At 35.4% G+C, this 24,158-nt stretch overlaps 1 protein-coding gene across 3 annotated transcripts in view; it reads right to left on the bottom strand.

Annotated features, from left to right (window-relative positions):
* Nucleotides 1–24,158, bottom strand: part of Nbea (neurobeachin) — a 539,067-nt gene that overhangs the window by 416,768 nt on the left and 98,141 nt on the right. For all 3 annotated transcript variants that reach the window (XM_021158784.3, XM_029475178.2, XM_085835883.1), the window contains exons 7-10: nucleotides 21,263–21,382; nucleotides 18,739–18,885; nucleotides 3,846–4,043; nucleotides 3,163–3,296 (exon numbers count right to left, since the gene is read on the bottom strand). In XM_021158784.3, coding sequence (XP_021014443.1) covers nucleotides 3,163–3,296; nucleotides 3,846–4,043; nucleotides 18,739–18,885; nucleotides 21,263–21,382 — 599 coding nt within the window. The remainder of the gene's footprint in view (nucleotides 1–3,162; nucleotides 3,297–3,845; nucleotides 4,044–18,738; nucleotides 18,886–21,262; nucleotides 21,383–24,158) is intronic.

The raw sequence follows: 24,158 nt of genomic DNA, 5'->3' as shown, positions 1-24,158 counted from the left end.
ATTCTTATTTCAAAATGTCTAATTTTATCTGAACCAAGATGAGATCAAAAATACTTGTAGGATTTGTTTTCCATGGGAATGAATAATTACTCAAGGTAGTTAATAATTGTAACAGATAGAAAGTTCTATCAATACAACAGTGGTCTACTTTCCTTCCTGAAAACAGATCCCTGAACAATTCCTACAACTACTGCAACAAGCTACTTGTCTCTGATCAGTATCATTCATCTACTAATCTATTACTAACAGCTTTACACGCTCAGGAAGGTTACACCTATGTGTTTGCTTTCAAGGCAATCAAGACACGTATTCTGGAGACTAAGTAATTCAGTAAAAGGCAGGTCCAATGGCCGATTTAAGAAAATTAATCTCAAAATGTTCTTAAAAAGAACTTCTTTATCTTACAAAGAAAGATGACTTGTAGAATCACTTAGTTCATTCACCCTAATAACAAACCCAGAAGGCACAAGTGATCTACAGACATGTTTCTTGTACTTATCTTGAGTAATTCTAAATCCCTTTTACTCCATGGTTATAGTGGTACAAATTGTGGTGTGAAAGCACTAATAACACACTATAAAGTGCACTTTTTGGGATAGCATTGGAAATGTAATTGAGGAAAATACGTAATAAAAAAAAATCAGTATCAAGGTCAGGATTTGAATTCTAGACTTAGTTACCTGATAGTTCAGGAAGTGAGCAATGACATAATAATACAACATTCAGAATAAAATAAAAATAGGAAATTCATCCTGCACAATTAAGTTACACTGCTAGACATCAGAAATCAACCTATATTCAGTAAGTTTAACTTTGCATCCGCCTACACTGAACACAAACTCAGGCCACAGAACAGTAAAAAGTTTTATTATAAGGCACTGTTTTGTACATGGAAAATAAAGTACTTCTGAATGATAGAAACCAGAGCAAAACTTTACTGCAGCTTAGCTCGATTTCTTTTAAAAGCCACTGAAAATGAAAAATTATTGTACTTTTGTCATATATTTATTAAACGAACTTTTTCAAAAGTATACTGCAGTTTCATTGGAAAATTAAAAAGTTTTAGGATGATTCTTATTTGAAACAAGTTAATACTAGCTAAAATAAGATAATACATCCAACTTTAAGATTCCAGTCATCTTTATAAGCATTCATCATAAAATGGGATTCTATACACCCTCACATAGCTAAATATCTGTATTCATCATTGAGGAAGAAATCCTGCTGCCTTTATCATCTTATGAATAAATGGTTCTCTTGCTGACACACTGTATTATATCCTGGTCCCTGTGAAAAGTGAACTTTAAAAGCCTGGACAGCTGAAAGCAGATGTTTATAAACAGCATGCTTCAGAAATCAAGGACTTTGAAATATTTAATGAAATAATAATAGGTAGGAATCCAAGGGAGCACACAATGGAATCTCAGTGTCTTAGACACAGATATGCATTGTTATTAAAAAGGACTACAATATTTTTCCTATGACATATTTTCTATCAGTTATAAACTAAGAACAAAATGCACATCTTTATAAGTTGGAAAAACTGAAGTGGATGATAAAATCAGCGAATAAAATCTAAAAGCAGAATACTGACTTTTCCACTTTCATCTCCTTGATGAAATAAATAAAACTTAAATATTAAAATAAATATAAGCACTAAAATGAGTTCTGAAAAAAAATTCCATAGTTGCTTAAAAGCCCCAACCAACTACTACATGTGGTATTAGCACTAAGGTTTTATAAAAGCTATTCATAAAAAATATATTATTATAATAATTTTATTTATAATACTCCAAACTATTCTTTCTAAACCTTCACTGAAAAATACAATCTCTTCTAGGTAATAAAATTATAAATGCCAAGTAATTCTTAAGGACTGTTTAAATAGCAAGGCATTTTCTTTTTCTTCATAGTATTTATTTTAAGAATAGGCCATAATGTATTACACTCCCCTTAGATGATAAACAAAATATTTTTTTATTTAAATTCAGGGTCATGAAGCATGGTTTTTGTTTGTTTGTTTGTTTCTCTGTTTTCCCTAAACTGATCTATTTTGATTTACTGGATCAAAATAAGCAAGCATTCAGTGCAAAGTAACTGCCCAAATGACACAACCTCAGTTTTCATTTCACTTCAAAGCTCTTGACGTTCAAATCTCCAACCTTTATATTACATTGAAATAAAATAAAGGATAACCCATAAATGGGCAGTGAATACCATAAATATTAGATTTACATTTAAATATGTTTTAGGAAATGAGTCTCAATACAGAAACAATAACACTATCCACACTAATGCAGAAGACTTCAAAGTCAACTCAGCTAATTTGAGAAAATCATGCCTTACAGTTTACTAGATCTTAAACTTTTCCCACAACTTTAAAATGCAACAACCCATTAAAAAGCTAGTATGTATGTGTATATATTCATGAAGTCTTTCTTTATTATTTTGGACTGAAAAAATAATGTTTGTCTATATAACTCAAGCTTAAAATCCAAAGCAAAGCGGCTATATAATTCTCAATACCTTAGAAAATACATGAAACAGAGCTTGATATATAAGATATTTTTAATAAGGGAAGTAATAAGAAGTAAACACAAATTCAACCTCATAAACGACATTTCATTTTTACCTGAACATGAACAAACCACCATTTTTGTGTCTCTCAAAAATGAAGTATATTTAAAGAAAAGCTCATGTTAACCTAATATTGTTCTAATCTTAGATCATGGCGTTGCATTATAAAATGAGTAACTTTAAGCTATAAATATATAACTTATTGAATATACCTCATCTTAGTTGTGTAATATAATCTTATCTTATAAGACCTTGAACATTTGCTATGGCTAAGTTTGAAGGTAAAGAAGTCTTTTCCTTAGCTGTATATCATACTCACTTTATTACATCTAGAATTATTTCTTTCACTTTACAGAAAAAGATTTTTTATGATAACTGTTTTTTTATTATGCAGGAGCATTATATATATATATATACATACATGTATATACATATATATGTATATATATGCGCCTCAGTTCTAAAAACATTCTTATTAGCACTTCAGAAAAGACCAAAAGCTGTAATATATTACATGGTATGGAATACGCCATGAAGAACCTAGGAGTGCAAACAGTAGGATACGGTACAGCAAAGAAAACTTACCAGACAGTTGTTTCTACTTGACTGTCATTAAGCTGTCGATTGTCCAGCTGGGCAAAAAGTGGAAAAAGTACTTGAATCCCTCCAATTGAATGGATTGCACTATGAATTGAATGTGTTACTATAGCTTTCACATCCTACAACAAAGACAAAAATATTTGTCAAACTTCCATGACAAGATTTTTATCACTATTTCTAACCCTAGGTATCATTATATGGCTAGTGTATCCTGATACTATAAGAGTTCTCAATCATGTACTTATTGATAGGCACACATGTATACAGTAAAAATGACGTATCTTTGACTAGTCACTTTTAAAGCCTGAATAAGCTAAGCCATTATCCTAATCTATGAAGGCATTCTAAGTTATTCTAGAAGAAAGTATTATTATTGGATTTAAGGACATTCAAGTAATTTTCAAGTTGATAGATAAGACCTCCTCAAATCAGAATATTTTTTATACCTAGCAACATCATGTTCAGGAAGACAACAGACTTTTATTTCAAAGGACATAGAAACACATGATAACAGATGGGGTAAATTTCCAAGGCAGTCAAAAAGTTGAAGACAGAAACTTGGTTTACAAAAGCAGAAGCAGCAGTAGCATTTGCAGGTGAACAGTGCTTGCTGTGGGAAGGAACACAGGCTGGGTGCTGGCAGCATGGGTCCAGCCCCGCCCACCCACCTGGAGCATCAGTGCATGTGGGGAGTGCACAAAGATGGATGCATTTTCTTTTGGTGAGGACTCCAGGCAAAGCTGAGCATCGGTGGCCTTGGCGTTGTAGGAAAAGGCAATACTACTGGCAAGCTTCCCGTCATACAGAACCTGTTTGTGATGTTCTGCCAAATGAATATCACTCTCAGACTTAAACTTGAAGGTACTCTGTAAAAATAAAGTTTCATTAATACTCTTTTCAAAGAATCTTTAAGGACTCTAAATCTTTAAAGCAGAGAAACAATGGCAGGAATGATTTCCTGTATTCCCTCCAGTATCTCACCCTGCATCCCAGTGTTGCATACCCTGCTACTCTCACTTCAGATACGAGAGTTGTTTGATCTATGAACATTAAATTTTTAACTCAAACACTTAAGAATGCCGCAGATCAAGTATATCTGGCCAAAATTCAAACAGTTTTCTACCTCTGGCCTGACAACTCTCTGTAGTGGTTTTTTTGTTTTGTTTTTGTTTTTTGTTTGGTTTGGTTTGGTTTGATTTGGTTTGGTTTAGTTTGGTTGGTTTTTCGAGATAGGGTTTCTCTGTGTAGCCCTGGCTGTTCTGGAACTCACTCTGTAGACCGGTCTGGCCTCAAACTCAGAAATGCTCCTGCCCCTCTCTCTGTAGTGTTTTCAACTCCAATCTGGATGAAAACCTCTAATTACCAGATGTAAATCAAGACAAAGGCAAAATGAGCAATTAATCACATGTATACAAACTTATAGATGGTACTTTTAAATTAAAATGTTCAGTTATTTCAATATTAAAAATAACCAATGCTGCCCTATTTGGATAAGATATTTTACTCTACTTAAGTGGAATAAAGAACATTACTTCTCACCTCAAGTTTTCCAATTTTAATTACTTTTTTAAAGCTCACTGCTTCTCACTTCTCAAGATAAAAGTAACAGTTTCAAAATATGCCATTTTAAAATTAAATTTTTATTTTCTTCCCTATTATATACAAAATAAAACTGCAGCCAGAATTACTAAAAAAAAATTAGTAAAATTATAATTGAGGCATGTAGTGATGCTGTCAAAATGAAGGAGCAGCAGCCTAAAGAATGGCACAAGTTTCTAACAACTCCACATCTGACAGAGGAATACCATCCAAAACTATATAAAGAAGTCAATTAACTAGATATTAAAAAGTCAAATAATTCAATTAAAAACTAGGATACAGATCTAAACTAAATTCTCAAGAGGAAACTCAAATGGCTCAGAAACACTTTACAAAATGTTCAACATCTTTAGTCATCAGGGAAATGTAAATCAAAACTACTAGATTCCATATCATACCCACCAGAATGGTTAAGATCAATTAAACAAGTGACAGCTTTATGCTGACAAGGATGTAGAATGGGGGAACACATCCATCCCTGGAGGGTGGGCAAACAAAAAGAGTCACTATGAAAATTAGTGTGATGGTTCCTCAGGAAGATGGAAATGAATCTCTCTTAAGATCTAGCTATACTGCTCTTGGACATATACTCAAAGGATGCTTTATTCTGCCACAAGGACACCTGCTCAACCATGTTCACTGCTGGTCTATTCATGATAAACAGAGACTGGAAATAACCTAGATGTCTTTCAACATGAGAATGAATAAAGAAAATGTGATATATTTATATAGTAAGAGTGTTACTCAGATGTTTAAAAAATGACATCAGGAAATTTACAGACAAATAGATGAAATGAGAAAAAACTCAGACTAAATGAGATAACCCACACCCAGAAAGATACATATTGTATTTTCTATTTACTTATATGTAGATACAAGCAGTTAAATAAATGATAACCAAGGTACAATTTGTAGACCCAGAGAGGTTAGGTATACTAGGGGAGCACGGACCTCCCAACAAGGGGGACGTTTATATGTATTTATAGATTTTATAGTTCATAGAGTTTATGGGTGGCCTTGGGTCAAAACAGAGAGGAACAGGAATAGGAAGATAAAGTGAGGAGGAGAAGGGGTAATGGGGTTGAGGAAGGGAATAGAGAGAGATAGCTGGAACTGAGGAGATTTTGGGGGTGGTATGGAAACCTAAAAGAGTGGAAATTTCTTAAAATATACAAAGACAATCCTAATGGAGTCTCCAAATAATGAGGGCAATAGAGTCCCAACTAGCTTTCACTTATCACCAAACAAAGCTTCCAGTACTGAACTGGGTTATATCCAATTGAGTTGTCGGCTAAAGCTGTTGCCAAGATACATAGGTTGCACTCCACAAACTGAGAGTAAGGTCCCAATGTTAAAGAAAACATCCACACATGAACATGGAGAGGTCAAGCTGGTGCCTACATAGAGCCTTTTCTACTCCACTTATTGTCTTTGTTATGGGAACATACCCCAGAGGCTAACAAAATAAAACATGAACACTAACCCAAACACAAAACATTTGATCTACAGTCTATCTTGCCTACAAAATGTTAGGGCAATGGTGGCACAAAGTTTGTGGGAGTAACCAACCAATATCTGATTTGACTGAAGGCCCCTCCACAAGATGGAACCAGTATCTAACACTGGTAAACCATGAGAAAAGCGTCCTCCTACAACAGACAGGAACTAACACAAACCCACAGCCCTGGGAATATATGACTCTAAATGGGATATCTCTCAAAGATCAGAGAACCCCAAAGAAGAGGAGGAGGCAGAAAAACTTTAAAAGCCAAAGGAGGTAGAGGACACCAGAAGAACAATCAATTCTCAATCAACCGAGCAAAGCTCACATGAACTCACAGAGACGAAAGCAGCAAGCAAGCACAGAGCCTCCATGGGTGTGCATCAGTTCCTCTGGGCATAGATTACAGCTTTTAGTTTAGCATTTTTATGGGACTCCTGAGTGTGTGCATGAGTGGGTCTCTCATTCTTGGGTCCCTTTTTCCTTCTGTTGGTTTGCCTTGTCCAAGTTCTATGTAATGGTTTCTTATTTATATTATAAGGTAAAATGTATAAGAATTATACAGGATATAATGTATAAGAAAAGAATATATTTTAATAAAAATAAAATAAAAAGATAAAAATTTCTCTCTCAAGAACTTTCAAAATAGATTTGTATTTTAAGAAATGTTTGTAAATAAATGATGGTAGGAATTTTATAAAGTTAGAACTTAATTTTAGTCTCAAATTTCCTGGAAAAATACAAAAATATATCAAAATATAAATAAATGTAGAAAATTTCTGCACAGACAACATACAATATGTATTGTGGCTATACATTATTATTCCTATGAGACCTCATACCATCTGTTAACATGCCACAATGAGAAGACCTGAAATAGAGCAGTGGGTTCCTATTCCAATATATATTGGCTTTATGGAGAATAACAGAAACATGACTGGAGAATATAGGAGTTAATAGAGGGTACAAACAAACTAAAAGAAACAGGTAAACAGTGTAAAAGATCACATACATTTCTAGCATACTAAATTCAAACCTGACTTCTTTTCTAGAACTTAGATGCTTCAAAGACTCCTCTGAGAACCTGAATTCAAATCAGGAGAAATCAGATTTAATTGGTGCCTTCAGTTAGACAGCTTTCCAGTTCATAAATGCTAAGCGGAATTGTGGGAGCACCTTAAATGTTTTCTTATTCTCCTACTGCTTTCTATGCTAAACTAGTGACACTGTTTCTATGTTCTGGTAAATAACTCTTCAAAAGGAAGAACTGGTATATGCATCTTTGGGAACCTGCATACACACTCTCACACACACCACATTACAGTATGTAAAACCTGCAGGATCAATAGCCAAGAAAATGAACCATACCACACAGAAAGGTAGAGTAAATAGAAGGATATTTTTTTGTACAAAACTAGTTTATATTTATTCATACATTCATGCACAAAGATATAAATATATTTTATATAAACACATTATTATTCATCATGTAACATACATCATCCATCTTAATCAATTTTAAATTATATAATAATCTTTCCAAAAATAATACTGGCAGCTACCCTAACTGAAGATTGACTGTGATGTGTTGGAAATACTTCCTCAGTGAATCACTTTACAGAAGCATAGAAAACGTCTAGCCACTTACACCCTCTGAATGACCCACAGGATCTTTAGCTTTAGTTTTGTTAACACATGACATTAAAATCACATCAGTATTGAATCCCATAACGAACCCAGAAAGCACTGTATTAATATGAAATATCAAAAGTATCCTGTCTTACTTTTCATGGACTTTGAAACATGAATAAGCAGAGTGAGTGCATGGGCAATTCCAGTAGAGTTCTGAGAGTATCCAGTGAACTCTAACCCACAACTGCAGATCATTAAACACATGAAGACAGTTTTACTTGTAGTGTCTTCTTATACACTAGTATAAATTCTTGCTACAGAAATAAATCTTTGAAAGAAATATTTTTATTTTTATAAAACTAGCCTTTATGTTTAAAAATTATTGGTAATACATTCATTCATCAGTTAGAAATTAATATCTACAAATTAACCATTTTTTACTTGTAAAACATTGAGATCACACAGAAATTTTAATAACACTTTATATATAAAATGGATCTTTTTCTATATAAAATGGATCTTTTTACTAAAGAAAAGTATAAAGAACTAATATCTAAAACCTTGCAAATATAAAAGCATATTACATTAAGTAGTTGAATGTGTTGGGTAGTACTTAAACAGACTGAGGCAACAGAACAGGATCATAATTTTGAGGCCAGATGGTATACTCATACAATGTATATACAAGAGAAAATAACACTATATACAGGTAGCACATATATCGAGATTAAGTTGCAAATTAGGCAGTGCCTCATTTAGTAGAACCATAAACATCTAAGTCAGATCACTTACATAATACAAATATGAGAATATTTACTAAAAAGCTCTTAAAATGCTAAGTCTAACTGCCACAAAAGTAGCAGCATGGTATTTTGTAATATTCACCTCCAGAAAGCATTAGTGACATAAGTGAATGTCAAAAATATAGACATTTTGTTAGTTAGTTTGCTTGCTTTGAAGACAAACTGGCCTCAAACGTGCAGCAATTCACCTGGCAGTCTCCTGAGCACTGTGTTTGGAGTTGTAAGCCACCATGCCTGGGCTGCCACATTTATATAAAGGACAAAAATATTTCCCTCCCCATAAGACATAATGAATGCTGCTCAAAGAATGCTGTGATGATTGTGCAATACTCAGTAAGTGTGTCTTGAGGCTAGCTCTATATTTTACATTTTCCCATTTATAGCATAATTTATAATTCATCCTGGGCTATTAAAAAAAATAACACAAAAAAAACGAGAATCTACATCTCTAACCCTATCTTGAAAAATATGTAAGATGATCAGTTCATTTCCTTGCTGCAATTTCTTGATAATTCTACTTGAGCAGAAAATATGGTCCAAATTTTGTACTTTAATATTCAAAGCCTTCAACAACTTAAGCTTACCAAAAGCATCTCAAAGCTTCATTATAAAACAGATCTTACAACTAAGAGTTCTACCATCAAATTATGCTGAATGATGAGTCCATCCACCCATAATCCTGCACACCTTAGTTTCCTTCCTGCAGAACACATCCTCTGCTCAACTACTTCTGAAACTGACTTATATTCTAAGAACTCTTTAAAATTCTTCCTTGTCTATAAGATTTCCTAAATTCTCTAGTCTGAAATTAATCATCCTAGCACAAAACTTTGATCATATTTGCATTATACTGCCTTTCTAATACACATAACAACCTTTAATTATAAATGATTAGGTATCTAATTATATTCTCATAAAAGAGTATAAGCTTAATCATTTAAATTCCCAAAGCTTAGAATACTTCCTTGAAATTTTCAATATATTAATTTTTTCAATTGAATCCCCTATAATCAGCATTGCTACCCTGAAACATATAAGATTATTGGAAAGAATAAGGATTATATTCACAATCTTGACAAAAATGTCAAAATAGGTAAAATAATTGTAATGCTTGTAATGAAATCAGTACTTCAACATAGCAGAAAATGGCTAAACCAATAAAATGCAAAGATAATGACATCTATCAATTTACCTATTATACCAAGTTCTGGCCCCATGATTACTGTAACATTTCATAAATTAATAAAGAGAGGACATCACTGACATAATGTCTAGTAGACATGCAATCAATACAATGACCCTGTTACTACAAAAGACTTTTCAAATATTTCACTTGCAAATACCAAGCAATTTCTGAAATGGATTCTTTTGCTATCTGCCTATAGTGCCCTGGTAGACTTGGTATTTCAGTAGACTGGAACTTTAAAAAAATCAGACTGAATAATCATTCAGTATTATAACAAGGTAAGAGACATAACTTACAGAAATGCCTGGAACAGAAAGAAGTGTAGATATATATTTTTTCAGAAGGTATACATTACACACACACGCACACACATACACACAGACACACACACACACACATTAAATGTACACACATACAGATGAAAGCACTGCAATTTCTTTCCCAAGTCCTTTCATTCATATTTTTTGCAGTAAATACAGAATGTCTGAGGTTGTGGCATAATTCTACTCTCACTGGATCAAGACAACAAAGAGTCCATCTCCTGGCATCTAGTCTGCCAGTGATAATAGCTGCATTTTTCTTAAGTCTCCTAGAGCTACACCCTGCTTATCTCTACAAAGAACCCTCAAAAAGCCCTCTTCTGCCTCAGCAGAGAGCTCCTCAAATGCACCCTGTACTGGCAAAGCCCAGCTGTGTTGATTGGTTGTCTTGACTTCTGACCACCTTAGGTCAGGTATTCCATCCCCTGGGCTTCACTAAAAATACTGCAGATTCAGAATCTTTATGACGTATGTATAATAAACTAATTCTATACTATACAATTATACATAAGTTTCATTTCATATATAATACACTATAAAGATATATGACAAACTTGCAAACTTTATATGCCCCAGTACAGGAGAATGCCAGGGCCAAGAAGTGGGAGTGGGTGGGTAGGGGAGCAGGGTGGGGGGAGGGTATAAGGGACTTTCGGTATAGCATTTGAAATGTAAATGAAGAAAATATCTAATAAAAAAATTGGAAAAAAAGATATATGACAAAGATTTGTACTCACAGAGATTTTAGTTAATTTCATCTACATAATTTCCATTAGTATCTTCAGACCATGCCCTGACTGCAGGTGACTGAAGCCAGAAAAGTCAAAAACATAGACGAGGGGTAGTGACATGTCAATAATAACATTCAAGGTAAATGGAGTAAACAAATCAGCATTCAGAAGTTGTCAAGAGGAAAAATAAACCAAGTTCCTACAGTGCACTCTCAGTAGGAGCCACATTTTAAAACCAAAGAAAAACTAAAAGGCTTTTCTATGCATAGAAACAGAATTAAGAAACAGTCTACAGAATGAGAGAACATACTGGGAAACTCAAGCTGATTGAGAGTTACATATATAATAAAAAACACTAAAGTTAACAACAAAATACAATTAAAATAGACCAATTAAAAGTATGCAATAGACCCAAATAAACATTTCTCACAAGAAGAAATATGTATATGGCCACCTAATCTAATCTCAAAGGAAATGCATATTAAAATCACAAGACAATACTGCCTCACTCCAATAACAAAAAGATCAAAGAATACAAACAAAATTTCCCTATGGAGCAGCAATCTCACTATAGGTATATCAGTGCAGCACCTTTCTCTTCCTGTGCCAATTCCCCTTGTAAAAGTTTGCAAAGCTACCGGTAGGGCTAAGTAAGGTCAAAGCATTCAGGAGTGGGGGAGGCAAGTGCTGCTGTTGGCAGGAGAGGCAGCAGCCTCCTGATCTGAATGAGGACTGTTAAGACATAGGCCATTAGTAGGGTGAAAGGGGTGGCTGGCCCTCTTATGCAAAAGCTGACTAGGTGAAGAAGAAATTCTGGAAAGGGAAGTTAGACCTTGTATCCATTATTTTCCTCCTGCTGTGAGAAGATACGATAAACAAAAGCAACTTAAGAAAGTATTTACTCTGTCTTATGGATCCAGAGGGTTACTGTCCACAGTGGCAAGGGAGATAAAGAGCAGGAAGTTTGCTCATTACATTTTATCCACACAGGAAGCAGACTTTATCAACTTCTACCTCATTCCTCAAAGTTCTATACCCTCCCCAGTAGTGGGATTAACTGAGAACCAAGTGTTCAAGGCTACAAGCCTACAGGAAGCATTGTTTTGTTCATTCAAACTATCACGGACCCCACATCAAAGTTATCCAGAAACAAGAGGTCCTAGATGGTGACCAACCTGAATTAGGGTGTTGACTAGACCCACACCAACACAGAGAGACAGAGATGAGGCAATACACTATAGTATAAAGGCAAGGAGGGAAGGCACCTGGTCTCCATAGGAGATCATCAGTTCTGGATATCATCAGTATAAATGGTTAGCATCAATTCAAAAGGTCAAGCATAAGAAGAGTATGCTGGCGTCTAGTGAACTAGCCAAATTTATGAATGGTAAAAATGGTACACACACAGTCACACATAGACACACACACACACAGTCACACATAGACACACACACACAGATGCACACACACAGACGCACACACACATACATACATACACACACACACATACACCAATAGCCAAGCAAAGGATGACCAAGATAGGAACCACATGTGCCTAAGGGAGACAGCTAGAATGGATGTCAGATTTCCAAAGAAATCTGGGAAACAAGGCTGTCCAGCAAATCAAAGGCAACCTTGGGGTCAGATGGATAAGAAAAGGTTTCTTAGAGGCTGGCCCAATGTAGAGAGGGCTGAAGAAGAGTTAAGACTTATCCTTGAGAAAACAGAAAAAGGTTCAAAAAGTATGCAAGCGTGTGCCTTGAGAATATTCATATAGGTATTTTATGAAAATCTGAGAAACTGTTCTGTTCAGTCAGGCTAAAGATACTATACAATATACATACAACAAACTACATGGCTTTCTTGCAAGGAACATTATGGGAAAATTACATTCCTGATAATCAGACTTAAAGCAACACAGTAATTTGGCAGAGGAGTGTTCAGAAGCCAGAGTGAGTGCAGCACTGGACATAGTATTTGGTGCTGATGGGATAAGTCCCAACGACAGCTCCTAAGCATTTCTAGATCCTCCCTCGACATTCTTCTGGAGTTCTGGGAGGGACTGGTATACTTCCACAGCACCCCAGCTACTACTTTTTTCCCTCTTGGCCTTATGGAGAAGCAGCTTGGCCTGACTCTAGACTCTTGGCAAGCTCCCAGATGAACTGCATCAATATGAGCTGGGAGGCCACTTGATAAAAGAGCATTGCTATTCCCTGTCCAGGATGAAGCACAAGGTGTCCATTTCCTCATACACCTGGTGGACACCGTCCAACTCCTTCTGGCTGATGTCCCAGTGGTGAAGGATGAGGAAATGCCTAACCGGTCTTTCACACATCTCCACAAAGGTCTTGTGTTTCTGTTCCCTCACCTCTTCTTCCTTCTCAGGCTTGGCACAGATCATATACTTGCTGGAGCCATCACACGAAAACTAAGCAAACCCGTCTTACAATTTCCTTAAGCACACGAGCACTAAGATCATAGGCACAGCCCAGAGTGAGCTTGTGCATCTCATCCAGCTCTCGTCTAGCCACACTCCTCTCTCGTCTAGCCACACTCCTCTCTCGTCTAGCCACACTCCTCTCTCGTCTAGCCACACTCCTCTCTCATCTAGCCACACTCCTCACAAGGTGCTGTGCTCCTCAAACAGCGGTGTGCCTCAGCCATACCAGCTCCTTCAACTGGAGTTGGCACTTGGGTTCAAATGCATTTGGAGCAGCCCCAGGCAAGCTGTGCCATCTCGATCTGAAACTGGTCCAAGTGCTCAACCCTCTCTCAACTGATTTTAAGTGCTGTTACTAAGGTCTTACAATCTATAACACCTAAAATATATTTACATAAGTACTTTAGATATACTTTTCTGTCACTTTCATTTATGGTTGATGTGTTAGACATTCCAACACACAAAAAATCCTGGATAATCAAAGCAGACTTAGAGAAAAAGAATAATATACACATCTATATCAATTTTTAAAACAGAGTCACAGTAAGAAAAATAGCATGATTTTGTAACAAAAGCTTAGTCCAACTATTGTGGAAATCAACATGAACATTACTTAGCCAATGAAAAACAGATTTATCCTATGACCCAGCTATACTACTCCTGGGTATTTTCCAAGAGGACTGCAGGTCAGCATATCACAGAGAAACATTAAGACTACCGGTGTTCACTGTAGATCTAGCCACAATAGCTAAGTTATGGAACCAATGCAGAATTCCTACAAAAAAAAAAAAAAAAAAAAAAAAAACTGGATAGGAAATGTAACACATATACCTAATAGAATCCTTTATTTAGCCATAGAAAAGAAAAAAATGGTATCATTAACAGGAAAGTGATACAACTGCAGATAATCATATTAGTAAATTTGAGCCAGTGTCATATAAAATAGTACGATTGCTCTCACTTGTGGTTTGTGCATTTTACAGAGATTAAGGAAGTCATACTTGCATGTGTGGCACAGAAGTAGAAGCAGAGCTGTGCAAACACAAAGACATATCCTCAGTTACATCCAACACTGTCCAAATATTTATTTTGCCAATTTTTTCCCACAATGACAATGTGGTTCTTAAACATGAACTCTATAGGTGACAATGGTGGGTCACACTGGAAAAGAAGCAGCAAAGTCATCTTAGGGGTATAGGGCTAAGGTTACAAAAGTAATGGGAATGGGAGGTACAGGCCTCACCATACGATGTGCTCCATATGACCATGCATGTTGAATAACTGTTACATACTATATACTCTGTACAATCTAACCTCAGCTCTCCTGCAGTTACTTTGCTCACTACCAAGAGATTGGGGTGAAGTACTTGAATGTTCCTGTCAGAATGTGGCTGGCTCTCGTTTCTTTCTTTATGTTATCTAAATTTCTAGTAAAAACCTGTTAATATCAAAGAGTTTTGAATATACAAACAGTTGAGTAATAGGTGTACTTTGTATTTTGAATTGAGACAATTCATTTGTACTCATACATTTATAATCTCCATTTGAAAAGGCTCATATGTATACAGACTTTCATAACTCAGTATGATACTTTCTCATTCCTTGCCCACAATTAGAGATATTTCTTGTATAAATGTCAGACTTTGGTGTAGGTACTCCACACCCTATATTAGGACACTACTTGTAGAGGAATTCAGTGGCTTGGGATTTCTACTTATTTTTACCTCTGTTATATATTTAAAGAAAATGTCAAGAAAGAACAAACTGATAAATTTCTAATTTACAAAGCTGCTCAACACAATGCTGGCTCCTTTCTTAGAGGAAGAACTACTTAATAGTTAGATCTCGCTCTTTCTCTTATGTGTTGTGAGGGTGTTCCTATTAATTCTGAAATTATTAATACTAGGCTTATACTTATTGTGTAGTATAAAAATAATGTAATTTATCATCTTCTCACTTTCATTTATATTTTTTTGTTACTGTTATTTAATATCATTTAATTGGTGCTTAAAAAAAAGGTACTTCACAGTGTGGCAAGATGATTCAGCACTGAGGAGCATTTGTTTACGGGGTCCTGGTTTTGGTTCCCAGAACCCAAACAGCAGCTCAGAAACATCTGCAATTCCATTTCCAAGGGATTCAGTGACCTCTTTGGGCCTCCTTGGGCACCAGGTACGTACATGGTATACATATGTACATGCAGAGAGAGAGAGAGAGAGAGAGAAAGAGAGAAGAGAGACAGAGAGATAGAGAGAGATTTTAAAAAGGAAAAGTTAACAAATATTTTATGGTCATGGCAAAGAAAGACAGAAGGTTAGATACATATAAGTCAAAAATATTAAGATTCCAATGAAAAGTTAATACATGGCAGAGCAAGAGTTGAAGGAAAAACGGGGATTTGCAGGTAAGTGGATGAAAATAATCATCCAGTGTAAGATGTTCCAGACAAAGAAAGACAAATATGGGATGTATTTGGTTTTATATGGATATTAGCTGTTAAGTCAATGATAACCAAGCTACAATCTGTAGAACTATAAAGGTTAGGTATAGAGAAAGGGGCAAGGAGGAGTCAGGTAGATCTGGTTAGGAAAGAGAAATACAATGAATACTTGTGGGAGGATCAGTGGGAGGGCAGGGGAATGGGAGGGAGGGGTTATGTAAAGAGGCAGCTAAAATTAAAGGCCACTTGAGGGGTATTATGAAAACCTAATGTAATAGAAGCTTCCTAAGATATATACATGAAGGTGAGCTACATAAAATCTCCAAGTAATGGGGGAGACAGAGTCCCAACAGGCATCTCTTGTCACCAAATAGAGCTTCAGCTACCAGGATTGGTTTACATCTAATTGAGTTCTTAGCCAATGGAATCCTATGGAAATTCCCAAACAACACAGGCTGTTGCCAAACTTTATGTTGCCACAAACAAACATCAAGACCCATTGCTGAAGCCAACACCCACAAAACTCATGGACCACGGTGAAGGTAAACTGCTGCATACACAGAGCTTTCACCCCGGTGTTCTACCATCGCTGGTACAAGTAGGTACTCTGTATACTACCAAAAGATAAATGTAAATGCCAAACCATCTACAAAATCACCCATCAACAATGGTGTGCTGCCTGAAAGATACGCTGGAGCAATTGTGTCACAAAGTATGCTCTATCATATAGAATCTATCATGCCCAACACTGCTTGGGTGACTGAAAACCTGAGCATATAAAGAGACCAGCATCCTAGGGGAAAACCAAATATTAATCTTCTTCAAAAAAAGTAGCAATAAAATAACTGCTAATGACAATCTGCTATACTCATAGATCAGCCACCATTAGAGAAATTTCCTTCTACAGAGAATGGAAAGAAATAGAGTGTTCCACAGCCAGGCATTATGCAGAGTGTGAGATACCTTAGAACACTTAGTCCTAAATAGACTATCTCCATCAAATCCTTCCTCTCAGAGCTCAGGGAACCCTGCAGGAGAGGTGGAGGAAAGAATACAAGACCCAGAGTGGATGGAAGACACCAAGAAAACAAGAGCCTATCAATCAACAAGATCAAAGCTCCTATGAACTCAAAAGGACTGAGCCAGCATGAATAGTGCCCAGACACCATATTCTTTGTGCTTATCTTAAGGCTTCCAATTTAGTGGTTTTATGGAATTCCTGAGTATGGAAGCAAGTCGTTCTCTGAGACTTATGCCTTCTCTTGGGCTCTTTTCCTTGTTTGTCTTCTCCATCTTATTTCATTTTATTAGTATCTCTCAGAAGCCTGTTTTCTAGTGTGAGAAAGGGAGTGAATCCAGAAGGGAGGGGAGGTGGGAGGAACTGGGAGGAGTAGAGGGACAGGAAGCAGTATTCAGAATATATTATGTGAGAAAGGAATTTATTTTCAATAAAAGGAAGGTGATGGGGGTGTGGTATAAGGGGTAAAATGACTATACTAAAACCAGATTTTACCTAGGCCTAGTGAAACAAATAAAACTAAATGGATATAAGACAGCAACATGTAATGTCACTGTGACACAAAACAGAAAGACTGTTGTAAGTATTTTGGTTATTAAAATCACTTGGAACACTAAGATCTTTTAAAAGAATAATTTTGTTATTTCTATGCCTAAACTAAAATAATAAAACAGAAATATGAATATAAAAAGGCTTTAAAAGTATATTTTAATATTTATTGCTACTCCTCCTTTATTTAACAAACTTCCCATTAATTTAAACATTAAACTTTTTAAAAAGCAGCAACACTTTAAATTATGGCATGTGCTCCTCAAACATTGTCAACTTTGATTTGCTTGATTGTTCCTTTGTTGTTTTTTGAGACAGGGTTTCTCTGTGTAGTAGTGGCTATACTGGAACTCACTCTGTAGACCAGGCTTGCCTGGACCTCAGGGATCCACCTGCCTCTACCTCACAGGTTCAGGGATTAAAGGCATGCGCCACCAATGCCTGGCTCAGCTTGGATTTATACTGTATAATATTGTCTCACCTCCAAATAGTCTGAAACTGTACAACTCCAAATATGATTTAAAAAAATCTACCCATACTTACCAAGTGTGTTCACTAAAAACTAATTCACAGGAGTCAATGCTGTATCTTGCCTAAAATGTATCTATTTCAAAGCAAAATAGAAATCAGAATCATATCAGTCAGTGTCCCTGGCTTTGTGACATGAGCACCCTTATTACCCCATTCTTACCCACTGCAAGGGACAATTAAATGCAAATGTATGAAATGAATTCCCTCAGTCTGACACAGCATTTGACAGTTTCTTTTTCCAAATCTCTGATCCATAGATAGCATCCCTTTCGACAAGTCATTTTATGAAAGGTTTATTTGTTTGTGTATTTTATGTGTAGGTGTAAGCATACCAAAAGAGGGCAGCAGATACCACTATAGATGATTGTGAGCCACTATCTGTTTGCTGAGAAATGAGCACAGGACCTTGGGAAAAACAGTAAGTGTTCTTAACAGTTGATTCCTGGACAAGGCATTTTGAATGATCATAATACAATGTACATATTTCAAAATCTGAGATTTCAAATACCACTTAAATAAGCAATGTATTCAGAAAATTTTTTTCAGAATTGATAACTAAAAGCATGTCTAAAAATAAAAAGGTTTTCAGAATTGATAACTAAAGGCATGCCCTAAAAATGAAAAGTTCATGAAAAAATAATAATTAAAAAGTGAAGAGCAGATGAAAAGGAACATCACAGTAAGTATCAAAAAGTTGGTATGACAATTACCAACACTGAACAAAGATTCTCACTAAATACAGTAGTGTGAAAGCAGGTTATCCAACGAGACCTTTGCTGAGAACTTATAGCAACACAGTCATTCCTACCTTATAACCAGGTCCTAATTGATGAACTGCAAATATCTGTGCTGGGTTAAGAGCTTCACTGAACACATACACAGCCCCAAGCTGGCCACAGAACACCCTATTGGCATCAGCAGTTTCTGAAGATCCAAGAAAGCACTTGTCATAGCTCTATTTTTAAAAGTCACAAAAAAGAAGTTATTATTTTGTAGTGACAGAATATTTAAAAATGCATTTCTTCATTAACAGAAACATTTAAGATACTAACAATAGTGAAAATGCTATTTTGGGTATTTTTCAAATGTTTCAATAATAAAAGTAAATAAACACGTTTTAGAAAAATAAAATCAGCTAAATAGAAGTTAAGTGCACAACCATCCATCACATCCTCAGACTTGACCACTTTTTCAAATTGTACCAATAACGACAAAGATTTTGTAATTGTTTATAATTGAATTTTGTAATTCAGAAACAAAATTTGTTTACTGAAGCAAAGCTAATTTTACATTGCTAATAATTCACAACTGATCAAATTTAGAGAGAAAGTAAATCAAAAGAATGACTTTGCCAAATCTTAACTATAAAACCATAGGAATAGATTTTTTTAATTCTACTTCATTTCTCAATATGGATGAATAGGCAACCCCCATTTTCTGCACTAAATAAGGAAAAAATGAAGAAAATCAGTTTGTTCTGCATAGGGATTATATAGAAGCAAAAACAATGATTCACTATCTCGTGAATATTATTCACCTAAAGGATCTTCCATCTAGAAAGCCTGGCACACCTACATCCTTTCAACACCAGCCAAGGAAGGCAAAGACAGTAGGTACTAACCACTATCCTCTCTTGTCACCACAGGATATCCCACACTTTAATTCGAATAAGCACACTAATATTCAGCTATCAAACTAGACAGAGTCATAGAGAAATTGATCACTACATAGGTCTGTCAAATATGAGATCCCATTTGTGCTTCATACAACAGCCAAAAAAAAAAAAAAAAGTAATAAGGTGAATGGAAGAGAAAACAAGAACTTATCATTAAACATGTGTAATTTAAACTGTGGAAACTAAAAATTACTATTACATAAAGAATGTGTACAAGACCAGGCTTCTCTGTTTCTTGAAATACTATCACAGAGAATTTTAAATCTTGGTTTTGTTTTGTTTTGTTTTGTTTTGTTTTGTTTTAAATACTGTCTTTTCAGCTAATGTCAGCAACAAAACTCTAGGGGCTTCCTTCCTTCGTATATTAGAATAAACTACAGCCTCCTGCATTATCAGAGAACAGAGAGGAAGCCAAATTTCATTTCTGTGTTTTCAGTTGCCTTTGAGTCTGTTGGACAGTAAAGCAAGTTTGTCCTATACAGGCACAGGCAGGAACTTTCTAGAGTTCTGTGTGCTCCATGCAGCTTCTGTGCATATTTGTATTTGATTTGATTTGTTGTTGTTGTTGTGTCTTTTAAAAAATGATCTTAGTGAAAATCCAAGACTCTTGGCTTTCAGATCATGCAAACAACAAGGTAAAGTCAACTTGGCTGGGCAGGACAGCTTGTCACCCACAGATCTACAAAGAGATTCGAGACGATGTAAAATGTCCTATTCATTTAAAAGAAAACAGAAAAAGAGAATACATTATAACCTCTGCTCTGTGAAAGTGATTAAGATTAGAGAAGTTGCAGACAGAATTTATAAGTAGATTGTTTGTTTTTCATGACCCTCATAAGCAGGTATGCTGGAAGAACAATCTATCACCGGCCCTAGCGAATCTTTAGGCTCTACAAACCACATTTTGCCAGGAGGAAGGAAAGGGAAAATGCAAACTATAAAAATGCAAGCATTCTTTAGATTTCAACCCTATGTCTTCTCTATCTAGAATCCAGTGTCACCTGCTCCAACACAGACATACAAAGTGAGGAAATTATTTCATTCACCATTGACAAAGCGTCCTGTATGTGATCTGCCTTCGCTTTCAGAGCCCTTTAATGTCATGAAATTATCAGCACTGCAGCCAGATTGAGGGTTTGTTTTTTGTTTTTGTTTTTGTTTTTGTTTTTTGCTTTTGTTTTGATTTTTAGACATGGTTAGCTCTGACTGTCCTGAATCCCACTTTGTAGACCAGGCAAGTATTGAACTCAGATATGCACCTGCCTCTGCCTCCCTGATTGCTGGGATTAAGTGTCCACCACCATAGCAGACATACTGAGATTTTTACAATATAATCTTGAGAGGCTTTTTATCCTGGGTCAGAATGCAAGCCCAGACCTGTGTTTGCATATGAGGCACTTACATGACTTGACCCTTGTGTATCACATAACCACATTCTATTTTAACTTTATCCAGATCATTAAATCATGTGTCTGAAACAGTCTACACACTATATTAAATAATTAAATATAAATTATATAAATATAAATTAACTTAAGAATTTTATGTAAACTAATAAAACCTCAAACAAAATTTTGGATGTTTCTACCAAATGGTCATTATTTATATTACAGTGAGAGATCATACTATAAAATATGTTTAAAAAATTTAAACTTACATCATTTGTGTTAACATGCCAAGCCATGTCACCATAGGATACCAGCTGTCCATTAACATAACAACGGATCTCACTGTTCCTCCATCGATTGTAGATGTGGACGATGCTGATCATGTACCACTGCAATGCAACAACTAAGATGTCAAAGGTCAAGCGCAGTTACTACTGTATAAAATGCAGTCAAACCTTTGCACATCCCTCTAAGAGATCTCGAGTACTTCATGCCTCATGTCCCTTCCTCCCATTTCTTATGACCCAGTAAAAGAACAGGTCAAGGAGCACCCATCCCCCAATACCTAGACAGAGATGTAAGAACAGCAACTGCTTATGAGCTGCTTATGAACACAACATTTGAAGGCAATCATAGAAGATTCACTATGAGTGAATAAACTTTTTATCAAACATTCAGGACTAATAGGAAATACTGAATGAACAAGAGGAAAAGAATGTTGCAATGTAATTTTTTACATTCATGTATTCATATATATTTTTGGATTTACTGGATAAGTTAATCTTAGGTTAAATTTAGTTTTCTGTCTCTTGGATCCATCAAAATGTAATAGGTGTACAAGAGCTTTCAGCATTTCCGAGGATCCCAGTGTCTGACTTGATGTTTTTAAGTTAAAGACATAACTGATCTGGAGAGTGCATACGCGTACTGACACTAATCATACATAAGGTGCCCCACACTCAGTCTGAGAGCCAAATATTGATGTATAATAAATCTGGACAACAAGAAATAAGAACAATACATATACTGATACTAAATATTCCTGAGAAATGTATTACAAGTTAAACAAAATAAATGAGAAATAAGAAAAAAACACGGGATAATATTTATAGAAATATCACTAGGTGCTATGCACTAAACATTTTCTATAAATGAGGTAAAATATTAATGGTTACATTCATTTTTACAAGGTCAGACACCTCTTAGTAGTAGTTCAGCCAGGCAAACAAAAGTTTTAGTGTTGCATATCTTTTTAGGAAAGGCCAGTAACCTATTTACTAAGGTAAAGTTTCCCCTAATTCAAGCACAATAGCAAGTCAACTACCACATGTCCTGGAAAATTGAAGAAAGAAAAAAATTTAATGATATTTTAAATGATATTTCTGTATAATGATAAAGAGGAGTAAGGCAAAATTATTATAATTTTCAAATTTTATTAAAATCTTTTCAGAAAAACTGTTTTGTATCTGTTTCATTCCCTGGGCCTCACTCTTACAAGACTCTCTGCAATTACTATATTTAAAATGCAAAAAACACAGGAATGCATTTTCATAAGCAAATAAGAAAGAATAAATAAAATGAGAACAAACAGATTAAACTTCTTGCTTTTATGTGACCACAAGTTAAGAACCACTGATCTAAGCTGGGCGTGGTGCTGTCGCCTTTAATCCCAGCACTTGGGAGGCAGAGGCAGGTGGATTTCTGAGTTCGAGGCCAGCCTGGTCTACAAAGTGAGTTCCAGGACAGCTAGGGCTATACAGAGAAACCCTGTCTCAAAAAAACAAAAAACACTGATCTAAATTCATGAAACTTATGTGTTGAGAAAGTAAAAGACTTTATTATTTGTTAAACTTTTATTTTTTTGTTGTGGTTGTTTTGCCTGCATATGTGTCAGTGTGAGGGTGTCAGATCTCCTGGAACTGGAGTTAATAACAGTTGTGAGTAGCCATGTAAATACTGAAAATTAAACCCAGGTCCTCTGGAAGAATATCCAGTTCTCTTAGTCTCTGAGCAATCTACCCAGCCCTTGTTTAAGTCATATTTTTATATAGCTACTCAAAATATTGGCAGTCTACTGAATTCAATACTCTGTCAGGCATCTGAGAAAATAAAAAATTAAATCCATCACATATTTTTGTCTCAATAATCACTAAATGGACATATAAATGAATAATGAAGCTGTGGATAAAGTAATTATGAAAAGAGGCATTATTTATATTGGAAAATAATATCTATCAAGGAGGATGGGTAGTAGCACAACTTTGATGCAACACTTGCCTACCACATGCCTCTTTGGTTGGATCCCCAATGACAAAGGCAGAAAGGGGAGTAGGTGATGGGGGAGGAAGATGAGGGGACAACAATAAAAGACTACACAGAAATGTTGCAGAAAGGTTCTGATAAAATGTGCTCTGAAGACTGAGATAAAAGTCATTCATTCATTCATAAAGCACATGGGTACATTTTCAATTTATTTTGTTGTTACTAAAAATCAAATCATTAGCTTAAGCAAATGCATATCTTCAGGAAAATAAGTTTAACATTAGCGAATAAAATAGTTTAGAAAAGAAACAAAACATGAAGATGAAAACAATATGAAGTTAAACAGCAACTAATGAAATTTTAGAAGAAAATAGATGTATTTCAGAGATATAATACATAGCAAAAAGCAGATGAAGAACATGCCCCCATGATCAAAAGATGGCAGATCTCTAAACCAGAAGAGTTGAGTGCTTGTGTGGATGTGGACTTGGAGAGAGAAAGTACAGTAGTTTAGATTCTGAGATCTCACAGTTGTTGAAAAGCCAAGGAACACAGCACTGATGAGTAGAATTATGAAACTGAATAAAAATTTATGAAACTGAATAAAAATTTCAGTTATGAAACTGAATAAAAATTTCCCTGTAAGACTAAGTGGTACGAAAGTGAGATCTTTCCTGTGTCGTCTTCTGTCCCATTCCTAGTTCCTACAGGTCTCCTGCATGTATTTCCAGGAACACCACAAATTAGATCAGACTGAGAGAATGAACGTGTGACAAAAACAACACAAGGTGTTAAAAGACATCCCACAGAAGTCAGACATGAAGATAAGAAATTACAGGAAAGAAAAAGGCACAGGAAGTCAGGAGAAGGTGAAAGAACATTACAGAAGTCACACTGCACAGC

This window comes from Mus caroli, unplaced genomic scaffold (assembly GCF_978045245.1).
Source record: "Mus caroli unplaced genomic scaffold, Mus_caroli_1 scaffold_3, whole genome shotgun sequence".
Classification (NCBI taxonomy): Eukaryota; Metazoa; Chordata; class Mammalia; order Rodentia; family Muridae; genus Mus; species Mus caroli.
Note: the sequence above shows the minus strand (reverse complement) of the source record. Positions and strands in the feature narration are given on the sequence as shown.